We start from the raw sequence: 15,408 nt of genomic DNA, 5'->3' as shown, positions 1-15,408 counted from the left end.
CTTTCCAAACAATTTTTAACAAATCTCTAGGCTAGAACATAGAATTTGGATATAACTTAAGAATTTTTTGAAGATTCAAATTCATAAAGTCACAATATTATGTCACTGCATATAATGGACATATGTATTCAATGGATACTTCCATTTTACGGATGAAATGATCTACTTATTTGGGAGTATTTAAATTAAACAAATTTTTTGTGTATGTGTGAGGAAGATTAGCCCTGAGATAACATCTGTTGCCAGTCCTCCTCTTTCTGCTGAGGAAGATTGGCCCTGGGCTAACATCTGTGCCCATCTTCCTCTACTTTATATGGGATGCAACCACACCATGGCTTGACAAGCAGGGCATCGGTGCACGCCTGGGATCCGAGCCTGTGAACTCCAGGCAGCTAAAGCGGAGGGTGTGAACTTAACTGCTACAACACCCGGCCAGCCCCTAAATTAAACAAATTTTGTAATGTTTTTGAGCTCTGAGAATCTACAATTCTCAAGAGAATATGCATCTGGCAGATTTTGTTTGTTCCTACTTTCCCTGTTCCTAGGCTACAGCAAGCTGATGGATGCCAGTCTAGGTACACATAGGCATTGCTCAGGACTGACACATTCTGGCTGGCTCCAAGGTGAATCTGACTGCTGATCATCCTCTTATTGGTTTCCGGGCAAGAGGAGTATGGTAGGTAGAATAATGGCCCCCCAAAGATGTCCACATCCTAATCCCTGGAACCTGTGAATATGTTACCTTACATGGCAGATGGGACTTGGCAGATGTGATTAAGTTGAGGATCTTCAGATGGGGAGATTATCCTGGATTATCTGGTTGGGCCCAGTGTAATCACAGGGTATTTTAAGTGATAGAGGGAGGCAGAAGAGTCAGAGAAGCAGCTGTGATAATGAAAGCGAGGTCAGAATGACATGATTGCTGGCTCTGAAAATGGAGGGAGCCATGAGCCAAGGAATGTGGGCAGCCTCTAGCAGCTAGATAAGGCAAGGAAATAGATTCTCCTCTAGAACCTCCGGAAGGAACACAGACCTACCAACACCTTGATTTTAGCCTTGTAAAACTGATTTCAGACTCTGATCTCCAGAAATATAAGAAAATAAATTTGTGTTGTTTTAAGCCATTAAGTTTGTAGTAATTTGTTACAGCAACATCAGGAAACTATACAACGGGCAAGATCTCTTCCTTCTCAGGACTCAGCTCCCCACCCAGTCTTAAAAGTCTCACAGAAAATCTTGCCACACACTGAGACTGGGAACATCCAGCAGAAATGCTGTCACTTCCAAGTGGAAAACCTAGGTTTGTAGAGAAGATCAAAGTTTGCCATGTGTCCCATTTAACCACCTCACCAAACCATCGTACTAATACTGCTCTTAAGGGGAGATGTTTCTGCTTCCTTAGGGCTCCTGGCAGAAGACCTTACACGTAAAAAATGTAGAATGATCTGAATAAACATCTAAACACTGTTTGGTGAGGGGAAAAAACATTTAGAGAAGAATGGAGCTCTTTGGTATAATCACTCACTGGAATGGGAGAAATTTGGGAGCAGTTCCCTTAGGGGACTAAGCAAGGCAGAAACTTTGGGGATAAATAAATCTGGTGTTCACATGACACAACAAAATGATTGTACTTCAAGTAGGAAAGAAGAAAGAGCAACTCACATGGGGCATGGTTTTTAGAACTGTCAGAACTGATGAATTTTCTGGGTTCCTCTCCTGGAGATGTGCAGAGTCCAGAGAGGCCAGGGCTGGAGAAGGAAAAAGACGCCATGAGATTAGACTCGCCTCAGAGCCCACAAAATGAGCATCTCGGAACTACTTTTATTTCTCCTCATTGAGGGGCTTTGGAAAAATCTCAGCCCTCCTACAAATCCAGTAGAATCTAGCTACAGCAGAATAAATTCAGGCCAGATTTTCCTTAAACCCCATGATGCTGAACAGGACCCTGGAGGGTCCTAGTTTTCCAGGGCATCTTTCTCTAGGATAGCGGCATGCCCAGGGAGCCCTGGGGAGCACAGCTTCCCCAGGCCCCACACACTAAGTGAGATGCTTGGCTCCCACAGTTTAAGGGCTCAGTCCCACAAGACTGCTCCCGACTTCAGAAGCCAATCACAAATCCCAGGCCATGCGCATTCTGGCTGACCAGCTATAAACTGGGGGCTCCTACAATCCCCTCCTAAGGTTCGATACTTTGCTAGGATGGCTCACAGAACTCAGGAAGGCACTTTACTTACATTTACCAATTTATTATAAAGGATACAGCTCAGGAACAGCCAAATGGAAAAGATGCATAGGGCAAGGTATAGGGGAGGGAGGGTGCTCAGAGCTTCCAATGCCTTCTCTGGGAGTGCCACCCACGCAGCACCTCAACGTGTTCACCAACCCAGAAGCTCATCAAATCTCCTAGTTCAGGAGTTTTTATAGAGCTTAACCTCCAGTCCCACCCGCCCCTTTCCTGGAGGTCACTGAGGGGGTTGGAAAGTTCCAACCCTCTAATCACTTGGTCTTTGTGGTGACCAGCCCAGAAAGTGAGGCTATCTAGGGCCCCCAACCCAAGCACCTCATGAGCATAAATTCAGGTGTGATTAAAAGGGGCTCGTTATGAATAACAAAAGACACTCCTATCACTCAGAAAATTCTAAGGGTCTTAGGAGCTCTGTGCCAGGAACCAGGACAAAAATCAAATATATTTCTTGTTTTATCACAAATACCAAGGCAAAATCTGAAATAAAATACCAGCAAACATAAAACCAACAGCACATTAAAAAATAGTTATGATTAAGTGGACTTTCTCAGTAATAAAAAGCTGGTTTGATATTATAATGTCCATTAATATAATTCACAATATTAATGATTCTATGGAAGAAAATAATATTATCTCCATAAACGCCAAAAAAATTGGCAAAATTCACCATCCATTCCTGATAGAAACACAATAAAAAATAGGAATTGATGACTATCTTAACATGACAGAAACAAGGCAAGAATATCCACTACTTTCACTATCATTTCTCATTGTATTAGATGTATTAGCCAATGAAAAAGACAAGAGAAATCAACACGAGCAACAAGAACAAGAAAAGAATAGGCAGAACTCCCTCCCTCTGAGATATGACAGCATGCCTGAAAAATCCATGAGTTCAATGAAAGATAAAAAAGCTACAACAAATAATAAGAGAACTTAGTAAAGTAGCAGGATATAAAATCGGAATTAAAAGAAACGACCTTTATATATAAAACAATAACCACATAGAAAACACAACAAAAGAAAAGCCACAAAAAGGGTAAAATACCTAGGTATCAGCTTAACAAGAAATGCATAAAACGTGTAAGAGGAAACACTTGAAATACTCCTGAAAGACATAAAAATAGATTTGAACAAATGGTAGAACAATGCTTATCAACATTTTTTTTCATTATTGCCCCTCTGAGGAGCTATTTTAGACTTTTTTTTTCCTAATCACCCCCCAACTATGAAATTTTAATAGGACAGATATACGGTATATGTTTTTATGTACTGTATGTATATCAGAGCTTTATAAATAAAAAGAATAAGCATAGAACTTACTCATTTTATTTGATACAGGTTAAGAGTGACTAAATAAAAATTTTAAGTAGAAAGTTAAATTAAAATAAAAAAGTTAACATTTACCTTAACTGTAACTATTTGCTAAGTAACTTTTAATGTAATTTATTTACTTACATAAATTGTAACATCATAATGCATATGGAGATTAGCAATTTATATAAGTACATAATATACATAATGTAATCAAATTTTTAATATATCATTCAAAACTTTTCTTTTCCAGCAAAAAGTAAAATGATTAAAAAATTAATTTCTTAAAAATTATTTTTAGTGAACTTAACTTTTGCCAGATAGAAAAAACTTTTAACTAGTTGCTTGATCTTCATTTAGATATTGTGGACATTTTAACTTTTCAGCACTTGACATAATTGATGGGTTTGAGAATGTTAAACTTTACCCAAGCCCTGTGATCCTGAAAACCAGCCAGGATGAGAGGGATCCCCTCGCCCTTGGAGTACTGGAAAACAGCTGAATGCAAAAAACCTCCCTTCCCCAAATAACTTATTTTCTAAGACTGGAGGATGACCTCCTTTTTTTAACCTATGACAAGGCCAGATAGACCCTCCAGACTGCCATTTTTTGTCTCATAAATGATTAGGTGAGCTGTTTGACTCCATTGACCAATCTGGACAAAATGCCCACTAACTTCACTTGACCATACTTTAGTCAGGCTTCTCTCCTCCCGGGCCCTTGAACTTCAGCCAACCCTAGATCCTGAGCCAGCAGAAGAATGCAGAACAACCCTCTTAAGAATGACTCCAGCCCCTCCCCAGCTGACCAGAGAACATCCACACAACAGTCCACTCACTCATCCCACTCCCACAGCCAGTTCTTTCTTTCTTTCTTGTTTACCCTCCTTATAAAATTCTTTTCTGCCTGACTTCTGAGGTGCTTGCAGATCTTATGGTCATCAGAGTGTTCTCCCAATTAGTCTCCCTTCCTTTATTGCAGTGATGCTTTGAATTAAGTCCCTCCTTACCTCAGGCCAAATTTGTTTTTTATCTGACATGTTGAATAATAAAATTAACAATTTTTATTTAATCCTCAAAGCCCAAGTCACACACAAAAGCAGGATCACATATAAACAACATCCACAAAGCAGCCAAAGGGCTCAGGGCAGGCTGCCTCTTGTGACAGAACTTCAAGTTGAGCAATCCACTGAGAGAAAGTCCTCCATTCACAGCCACCTATTTGCCATAGTTTTACAGCAAACTGATCTTTTTAGATCTTTTTTGGTAGCACTGATCTTGCATGACCGCAATGTCAATGCTGCTCATGAATACCCAAGACATGCCAATGAGAGAGTCAATAATGAGGAACAAGATTTTGCTGGGTAAACTTGAGCTTTGGAGAGCTACAATCCATTGTAATATCTAAGATTCTGCCCCCCAAAACCAATTTTCACCCCCTTGGAGGCAGAATCATGCTCACTGAGAATACATGGACTAAAATGATATAGGGGCCGGCCCAGGTGGCGCAAGGTTAAGTGCGCGCGCTCCGCTGCGGCGGCCTGGGGTTTGCCGGTTCGGATCCCGGGCGCACACACACGCACCACTTGGCAAGCCATGCTGTGGCAGCGTCCCATATAAAGTAGAGGAAGATGGGCATGGATGTTAGCCCAGGGCCAGTCTTCTTCAGCAAAAAGAGGAGGATTGGCAGATGTTAGCTCAGGGTCGATCTTCCTCACACACACAAAAAAGATATATTATAAAGACTTAATTCTCTGCAAGTGGATAAGATATTTGAAGTATAAATTAAAATATAAATTAAATATGATCTCAATAAAAATACTAACAAGTATGGAGACAGACACATTAAACTTAAATTCAACAAGCAAGAAAATAAAAAAGCAAGAATAGTGAGAAAAATTCCTGAAAAACAAAAGAGAGCAGAGATGTAAAAGATACTATAAAGTGCCTATCATTAAAATACTGGATACTGGTACATGAAGAGACATACAGATTAACAGAACAATAGAATCTCTGATCCCTGGGGAAAGATGGGTTGTTTAATAAATGTTATTGGAAAACAGTAAAATTAGATCCACATTTTACACTACAGACCAGGATTAACTCCAAATGGATAAGAGATCTAAATATTAAAAAATGAAATCATAAAAATGCTTGTCTTAGTTCGTTTGGGCTGCTATAACAAAATACTATGGACCAGGCAGCTTCTAAACAACAGATATTTATTTCTCACAGCTCTGGATGGTGGAAGTCCGAGATCAGGACGCCAGCATGGCCGAGTGAGGAGGGCCCTCTTCCCGGTCCCAGGCTTCTCACTGTACCCTCACAGGGCAGAAGGGGCAAGGGAACTCTCCTGTGCTTCTCTTATAATAAGGGCATTAATCTCATTCATGAGAGATCTGCCCTCATGATCTAATTACCTCCCAAAGGCCCCACCTTCTAATACCATCACTTGGGGCATTAGGATTTCAATATATGAGTTTTTTGGAAAGATAAACATTCAGATCACAGCAATGCTAGAAGAAAAAAATGGCCAAGTTCCTTTTAACTTGAGAGGGGAAAAGCCTTTCTAACTATGTCTTATGATCAAATGGATACATTTTACTACGTTTAAAAACTGCATGGAGGGCCAGCTCCGGTGGCCTAGTGGTTAAGTTCAGCACGCTCGCTTCTGCAGCCGGGGTTCGGTTCCTGGTCGTGGACCTAGGCTGCTCAGTTAGCAGCCCAGCTGTGCTGGCAGCCCACACAGTAAAAAATAGAGGAAGATGGGCAGCCAATATTAGCTCAGGGCGAGTCTTCCTCAGCGAAAAAAAAGAAAAAAAGAAACTGCATGAGGAAAAGAATACAAACACAGACAAATAACAAGTTGGGAGAAAATATTTGCAACTTAAATAAAAAAGGGTGTCTCTTCCTAAGATCAAAAGAGATTTATTTTAAAAATCAAGAGAAAGATAAAAAATCATTATTAAAAATGGTCAAGACACAAAAAGACAATTCATTAAAAAAAGAAAAGCCAATGGGCCACTAAACATTTGAAAAATGTTCAACCTCATTTAAATAAGAGAAATCCAAATTGAAACTAAATTGAGAAGACTTCCAATTCCAATGATGATTAAGATCCTACTGGACTAACTTCCCTATGGAAAGTACTATCAAATCTAGACATAATACAAAAAGCAGCTACCTGAAGGTATTGAGGAACCAACTAAAGCAGTATTCCTGCCCAAAATGCATAACCTGAATCAAAGCAGGAGGCAACATCAAACACACACAAATTGAGGAACAATCTGCAAAATAACTGGCCTGTACTCTTCAAAAATGTCAAGATCACAAAGGATCAAAGAAAGGCCCAGGAGGGGCTGGCCCGGTGGTGTAGTGGTTAAGTCTGCATGCTCCACTTCAGTGGCCCAGGGTTCGCAGGTTCAGATCCCGGGTGCAGACCTATGCACCGCTCATCAAGCCATGCTGTGGCAGCGTCCTGTATACAAAATAGAGGAAGATGGGCACGGATGTCAGCTCAGGGACAATCTTCCTCACAAAAAAAAAGAAAGAAAGAAAGAAAGAAAGGCCTAGGAATTGTTTCAGATTAAAGGAGACTAAAGAGATGTGATAACTAAATGAAATGTTTGATCCCAGACGTAATTCTGGAATGGATCCCAGATCAGGGGAAGGAAGGCTATAAAGGACAGTACTGGGACAACTGGTGAAATTCTTCTACGAACTCTGAATTAGATAATTATTATATCTATGTGACATTTCCTGATTTTAATAAATGAACTATAGTAACATTCCTTGTACTTAGAAAATACACTCATGTATTTACGGATAAAGGAACATGATGTCTGAAAATTACTACTAAATGGTTCAGAAAAATGTACATATATAGAGAGAAAGAGCAAACGAAAAAGTAAAATGTTAATAATTGGTAAATCTATAAGAGCATATGAGAGTTCTTTCTACTATTCTGCGGGCAACTTTTCCATAAATCTAATATTATATCAAAACAAAATTTTAAAAAATCAATTGTATGAGAACATTTATTCTTTTTTTAATTTTTTTGGTGAGGAAGATTGGCCCTGAGCTAACATCTCTTGCCAATCTTCCTCTTTTTTTTTTTTTTTTGCTTGAGGAGGATGGTCCCTGAGCTAACATCTGTGCCAATCTTCCTCTACTTTGTATATGGGACACCACCACAGCATGGCCTCATGAGCAGTGTGTAGGTCCGTGCCCGAGATCCAAACCTGCGAACCCCAGGCCACCGAAGCAGAGCGTGTGAACTTAACCACTATAGCACCGGGCCGGCCCCTGAGAACATTTATTCTGGATTAAAAAACTAAAGATATATAACCAAATGTAACATAAGAACCTTAAATACAGAAAATACGATAACCAAAATAAATATAAATACATTCCCTATCCTGATAGTTAGTAGTAATATTATTATTGTTTTGAAACCATTATAAGTATATTTTAGAGTAAAGCAAATGAATTATATTAATATGTTGTCAGCAACCAAGATTGTTAGTATAAAAGGAGAGAGATGCAAGAATAAAATCAAATAAGAAAAACCCTGTTATCATTGGTCTGAATGGAAATATGATTATGAATTCATGATTCATGGTTTATACTTTAAAAACAAGTTTAAATTAGCTTTGTCTACTGAAAAGGCCTAAAAGAAATGAGAGCCCCATGGCAATGAATACCCCTAACATCCAGACTGCGGTCTCTATACACCACGCCCCATAAGAGGAACCAGAACTCCTTAGAAAAATGGCTCATTTCAGGTCTGGCACAGGAAATGTACAAGTTAAACTTGGGACAACTTGTTGTTAGAGAAAGCAAGTACCATCAACTCTAATAGAATCACATCAAAAAGACATAGGAGCCAACTGGAATAGGCTCCAAATGGCTAAAGAGAGGGCAGTTTGAGATTAAAAAAGAATAATGATTACAGTGGTTTGAAACATATCGAATGTATCTAAAAAAACCCACGAGTCACATGGTACTCAAATTCATTCACTCACTTTTGGGACTCTTTAGGACATTGTAGGGCACCAACTCATTTCTCTAAAAGCTAATACACAAAGAGAAAGAATCAAGTCGATTATCCTGCCTTTCCATATGAACTGAATTTTAGGATAAACAAATAGTTGATGAAGAAAAGTTCTAATTTATAGAACTCCAGGTAAGAAATGCTGAAGGAATTGAGAGAATTTTTAAAAATCACTATATGTAACCCTTAATGAGATAGTAGATGTCAGCATCAATTATAAATGGACGTTATAACCTTCGAGTCAGTGTTTCCTAACGTTTTTTTTTTCATTATTAGCTCCCAAAGAGCCTTTTTAGACACCTTTTTTCCTAACTGCCACCACTCACCCATGAAATTTTAATACTACAGATATACCGTATATGTGTTTATGTACTGTGGTCCTTGGAGGGCCACAAACCATTGTCATATCTAAGAGTTTTGTCCTGCTCTCTGCTCTCCTCTCAAGTTTCATCCCCTTGGGGTGATACCCTTCATTCTGCCATTAAGAATGCATGCTTTAGATGAAAGAGGAAGGGGGAACTTCATAAAGGAAGGATTACGTGGACAGCAGTTGATCACTGATGAATATACCATCACCTGAGGTGGGACACCAGACTTTAAGCGCCTCAGGACATGATGTAATATGAAGTACACAGCACCAGCTATGAACTATTTTTGCCTGAAAATGTGATTTAGGCAAAATATAATCTGAATCTGATCAAGCCTCTAGATCTAACTACCCATTTACAGAAATATGGGGCATAGGGAAACAAATTATATGACACAACAAGGAAGCAATTAGCCAAAAGCAGAATGTAGAATATTCTATAGCACAAATAATCTAGTTTTTCTGCAAATCAATGGCACCAATTAAAACAAAACAAAAGCAAAAAACAGAAGGGAAACTGTTATGGATTAAAGAAATTTGAGGTTTGGCAAATAAATGTAACGTGTGGACCTTATCTGGATCATGATTTGAACAAACCAATTGTAAAAATCTATCTTTGAAAGAATTGGGGAAATTTGAATATGTACTGGGTATATGATATTATGTTATTAATGTTAGTTTTTAAAGTTGAGATAACATCATGGTGGTTATTTAAAAATATGATATCCTTTTTGGTTACATGTGCATACATATGGATAAAATAATTTTGAAATACTACAGAAAAAAAGGAGGAAGGATAGATACAAGGTTATTTGCCAATGTTTTAAATTATAGCTAGGTGTTGGGCACATTGGGGTTTGTATTATTTTCTATCCTGCTTGAAAATTTCCATAATAAATTTAAATTAAAAGTCTCCAGATTTCCTCCGGAAGGTATAGTTATCTTTCACCAAAAATCTTAGACCAGAAAAGACTGTGTGTCACTGGGTGGAAAGGAGAGGGGTAGTGTAGTTGGGGAGTGGAGTTAGACTAGCGAGCCTGTCCCTGGAGCGCCACCCTCCATGGGGACAGCAACGCCTAAGGACCAGTCATTGAATGGCTGGTTCTTCCTTAAGAAGATGTTGCAGGAGAGAGCAATATCTTGAAAGGGGAAGAAAGAAAACGGCGGCTTATTTTAGGCCTTTTGGATGTGCAATATTTTCTTTCCTCTGTGTGCCTCTGTTGTAAAAAGTGGAACAAATTAAAAATAATCATAGGGTATCAAGCCGTTCTCAGAGCCGTCAAAACAAGTTAGGACATCTCCCACAACAACTTCAGGCCAGCGAGAGAGATCAGTTTTCCCCACAGAGCTCGCACAGTAGCATGGGGCATCCTATAACGGTGGTCTTCTTTCCTAGGGCACTTCAGGCATAAATGCTCATTACAGGGGCATCTTCAAAATAGCCTCGTTCTCTATAAATAAAGTGAAGGATTGGCAGCAGCTGGAACAGCGCGATTCTCAACTCAGTCTCTCATATGGGGGTACAGCACACAGGCGAGAAAGGGCCCAGCAGCCAAGAGCGTTAGAAGGCGGCAGGTGAGCTCATCACGCGGCCACAAAAGCACACCCACCCACCCACACAGACACACTCCTGCGTTAATGGTAACATCTCCCCGCTCCCCTCCGCCCGGAACCAAAGTCACGGTGCACATTTCGCCAGCGGAGAGACGCGCCAAGTGCACACCCACGCCTCCGGTGCGGAGGAACACAACTAATAGTACCACGCCCCCGCCGCTCGGCACCGAAGTGACGGCGCCGATTTTGCCGGCGGAGAAGGGCATAGCCACTGCGCACCGGCAAGGCCGACTTCCGTTAGCAAGTACCATAGAGAAATGTAGTCCAGAGCCGGGATCGTCCCGATCCCCAGTCCGCATACCGGTATTCCCAGCACCATATGGGAACCTCTTACTGGATTCTCCACTCCAGATGCAGAGTGGGGCCGGGTGAGGCCGTCCTCTCACCTGGCCGCTGCAGACCGGATCCTTGCGCCAAGCGTAAGGGAGAAAGTGTAGCAAATGGCGCAGGGACGCGGTGGCCTCCGGGAAATGTAGTTTAAAGCACGAACCGTCCTGATGCAGCAGAATCCAGAGGCAGTGGCCGCCTCCTGCGGTCCGGAATTGGGCGAGCCCTGAGGCTCCCTTGCTCCAACTGTGGGTCTCACGGTACTGCGGTGTGAGCCGACCTATTTCGTTTTACTCAAGTGACTCCCCAGAGGTTCCAGAAAATCCCAGAGAGGTTACCAGAGGTTGAGTGATGCCTTCCGAGAAATGTAGTCCAGGGCTGAAAAGGCTGCAGAAGGCCAGGAGGTGGGGTCCAGGTGTCGCAGACAGAGCTCTGGCCCGAACGCAGTGGCCGTAACAACCTGGTTGATGCTCAAGAGGGTTCAGGGTGTGACGCTCACTTCACGGTCGTGTGTGTGTCCAAGTGTCCTCTGCAGGGGCAGCGAGGACTGTGGGGAGTGTGATGTGTGTCAGATTGTGCTTGAGACGGTGAGAGGGATGTTAGTGGATAAGCACGCGATCCATTTGGCACTGTGTGAGAGTGTCTCAGGGACGGTGTGACTATCGCTGAATAGTCTGGATTAATCAGTCTGCGACTAAGTACTGTATAACTTGTAAGAAAATGCTTTTTCTTCGTTTGCATGGTTGTGAATTTAGACTACATTCCTATGGAATTATAGCATTGTTAAATGAACGAAACGTTGAGAGTTCACCTGTAGCAGTGAATGTGGGAAAAGAACTGTATGAGCACAGTAATGTGAGAATGGCTGTGATTGTATGCAGCTCCGTGTAATAGTAGTATCTCTAAGCTTCAGTTTCCTCATCTGTAAAACGAAATTGACATTTGTGTAATGTTTTGGAGCACTACTGTCCAATAGGACTTTCTGCAAAACTGGATTCCATGTTCTATATCTGAGCTGTCCAAGACCATAGCACTAGTCATATATGGCTGTTGAGCACATGAAATATGGCCAGTTTGACTGAGGAACTGGATTTTTAATTTTGTTTCATTTTAATAAATTTAAATTTAAACAGCTATATGTGGCTGCCTAAATTGGACAGTGCAGCCTGGAAATCAATTTGCCTTCAAAATTTGGAGGGGGAGAAAATTTCATCTGGCAAATGTTTTGAAAGATGAGTTTTAAATTGAAATGAAGAGAGGTAAAAAAATGGAAATTCAGCCTTAGTCTTTGTTTTGTTTTAGAGAATAATTTACATCAAGTCCACAAATACTACATATATACCTCAGTGATATTTTACATACACAGGCAACCCACACACACAGATCAAGATAAAGACCCTTTCCAAGACACCAGAATGTTCCCTTGTGTCCCATCCTGGTCAACTCTGACTCCACCTAGAAGTGACTGTTATTTTGACTTCTAGCACAACAGATTAGTTTTGTGTATTCTTAAACTTTATTTGAATGCAATCAGTGTAATGATATGTGTCTGGCATGTTTTTGTCAACATTATGACTGAGAGAATCCTTGTTATTGAGTGTAGCAATAATTCCTTTAGCCATCTAGCAAATATTTTAGGTTTTGTGTGCCCCATGTTCTCTGTCACAGCTACTCAACTCTGCCATCGTAGCATGAACGCAGCCATAGACAATATGTAAACAAATGAGTGTGGCTGTATTCCAGTAAAACTTGATTTATGGACGCTGAAATTTGAATTTCATGTAATTTTATATTTCACAAAATACTATTACTTTTATTTTCTTTAGCCATTTAAAACGTAAAATCTTTTCGTAGGTCATTGGCCATACAAAAACAGTTGACAGGCTATATTTTATCTGCAGGCTGCAGTTTTCCAACTGTTGCTACAATTTGTTCATTCTACATTGGTAGACATTTGTGTGGTTTCTGTTTTTTTCTTATTATGAATAAATCTGCTATGATCAATCTTAAATTATTTTTTGGTAGACATAGCAATAATTTCTATTAGGAATCCGAGAGTGGAATAGCTAGATCATAAAGTAGGTTTATGTTTATCTGTAGAGACACTGCCAAACCATTTTCCAAAGTTGTTGTGTCAATTTACACTTATATCAGCAAGGTAAAGGGTTCCAGTTGCTCCACATCCTCTTGAAGACTTGGTGTTGTCAGTCTTTTTAATTTTCACAATACTAGTAGGGGGGTAGTGGTATCTCAGTGTGATTTTAATCTCCATTTCCCTGATGAATACTGACTTGAGCATCCTTGCATATGATGGCCATTGGGATAACCTCTATGTTGAACTGCCCGTTCAACTTTTGACCATATTATTAAATAAGTTTGTGGTTTTTTTCTATTTATTTATAGATATTTATATATACTGGGATATGAGGCCTTTGTAGGATATATGTATTGTAGATATCTTTCCCAGGCTGTGGCTTGCCTTTTCATGCTGATAATGAAGTCTTTTGAGGAACAAATGCTCTTAATTTGAATGAAGTTCAATTTATTAATCTTTTATTTATAGTTGATGTCTCATTCTGTTTAAAAACCTTTGCCTACCGTAAGGACATGAAGATATTCTTTTTTTCTTCTAGGGGCATTGTTGTTTCATCTTTCACATTTAGACCTATAATTCATTTCAAATTAATTCTTTTGTTTGTTTCTTTTGAGGTGAAGGTCGAGAGATTTTTTTTTCCGTGTGCATAACCATTTGCTCCATCCAGCACTGTTTATTGAATTGCAGTGGTGCCTTTGTACTAAGTCATGTTATCTTATATATGTGGGTCTATTTCTGTACTCTATTCTGTGTCATTGGTATATTTAGCTATTCTTGCACTAATACCAAACTGTCTTTAGAGTAAGTATTGAAATATCATACTATAAGTTTTCAACTTTATTCTTTTTTATTGTATTGGCTATTCTGGGTCCTATGCAATTCCATATATATTTTAAGAACCTGCTGGTTGATTTACACAAAGAAACCTGGAGGGATTTAACTAGATTTTCTTTGACTCTATAGATATAGGGTGAATTGATATTCTTGTCTTCCAATTCACAAATATGGTATATCTCTCCATTTCATTAGGTCTTCATTAATTTCTCTCAGCAATGTTTTTTAATTTTTCAGTGGATAGATTTTATGCCTTTTTAAAAAACATCTTTATTGCGATATGATTAACATACTATAAAATTCTCCCATTTAAAGTGTTCAGTTCAGTGGCTTTTATTTTTTTTAATTTCATTTTTTTAAATTTTATTTATTTATTATTTTTTCCCCCCAAAGCCCCAAGATATCTGGCATATTCATACAATAGACTAGTATTCAGCAATAAAGAGTAATGAAGTAACAGACAGAAAACATTCAGTCTTTCTCCATTAATTATGATGTTAGCTGTGGATTTTTCGTAGATGCCCTTTATTAGGTTGAAGAAATTTTCCTCTATTCTGACTCTGTTGAGTGTTTTTATCATGAAAGGATATTGGATATTGTTAAATGTTTTTTCTGTGTCTATTAGATGATTATGTGCTTTCTGTCCTTTATTCTATTAATATGATGTTTTACGTTGATTGATTTATCCATGTTAACACCTTGCATTCCTGGCATAAATCCCATTTGTTCATGGTGTATACATTTTTTTTCCCCCCAAAGCCCCAGTAGATAGTTGTATGTCATAGCTGCACATCCTTCTAGTTGCTGTATGTGGGACGCGGCCTCAGCATGGCCAGAGAAGCGGTGCATCGGTGCACGCCTGGGATCCGAACCCGGGCCACCAGTAGCAGAGTGCGTGCACCCAACCGCTAAGCCACGGGGCCGGCCCTATACATTCTTTTTTTTGATTTGTTACTGGATTCAGTTTGTTAGTATTGTATTGAGGATTTTTGTGCCTTTTTGTTATTTTTGTTGCTGTGGTAAGTACTTGTGTTTTTTAATTTTACTGTTTAACTACTTGAAGCTAGTATACAGAGACAAAATTTATGTTTTTATATTTACTTATATCCAGTGATCGTGCTAATTATTTATTCAGATAGTTTTAGAATTCTTTTGGATTTTTTACAAATTATGTCATCTGTAAATATCGTTATATTTCTTCTTTTCCAATCTTTGTACCTTTTCCTTTTTTCCTGTTTGTTGCACTGGCTTGGGTCTCCAGTATGATGTTGAATGAAAGTTTCTGTAGTAGATATCCTTATTTTGTTCCCTTGAGGAATCCATCAGGTATGCCATCTGTAGGTGTTTTAAGATGCTCTTTATCAGATTAAGGCAATTTTCTTCTAGAACACTTTTGTTGAGACTTTTTATGATGAATGTTGAATTTTTCCAATATATTACTGGCGTATTAGATGATCATATGATTTTTCTCCTTTATCCTGTTAATGTGAATTACATTGATTGCGTTTTGTATTTTAAGCAATCTTGAATTCCTGGAATACCCCATTTGGTCCTGATTTA

The 15,408-nt window shown here is 39.3% G+C and overlaps 1 protein-coding gene across 1 annotated transcript in view; it reads right to left on the bottom strand.

The window, feature by feature from the left end:
• Window positions 1–15,408, bottom strand: part of LOC101388705 (uncharacterized) — a 58,783-nt gene that overhangs the window by 9,863 nt on the left and 33,512 nt on the right. The window contains exons 7-8 of the mRNA XM_087421949.1: window positions 10,894–11,182; window positions 1,663–1,748 (exon numbers count right to left, since the gene is read on the bottom strand). Of these exons, the coding sequence (XP_087278075.1) occupies window positions 1,663–1,748; window positions 10,894–11,182 (375 nt within the window). The remainder of the gene's footprint in view (window positions 1–1,662; window positions 1,749–10,893; window positions 11,183–15,408) is intronic.

This window comes from Ceratotherium simum, chromosome 33 (assembly GCF_057802395.1).
Source record: "Ceratotherium simum simum isolate JZ-2026a chromosome 33, ASM5780239v1, whole genome shotgun sequence".
Taxonomy (NCBI): Eukaryota; Metazoa; Chordata; class Mammalia; order Perissodactyla; family Rhinocerotidae; genus Ceratotherium; species Ceratotherium simum.
Note: the sequence above shows the minus strand (reverse complement) of the source record. Positions and strands in the feature narration are given on the sequence as shown.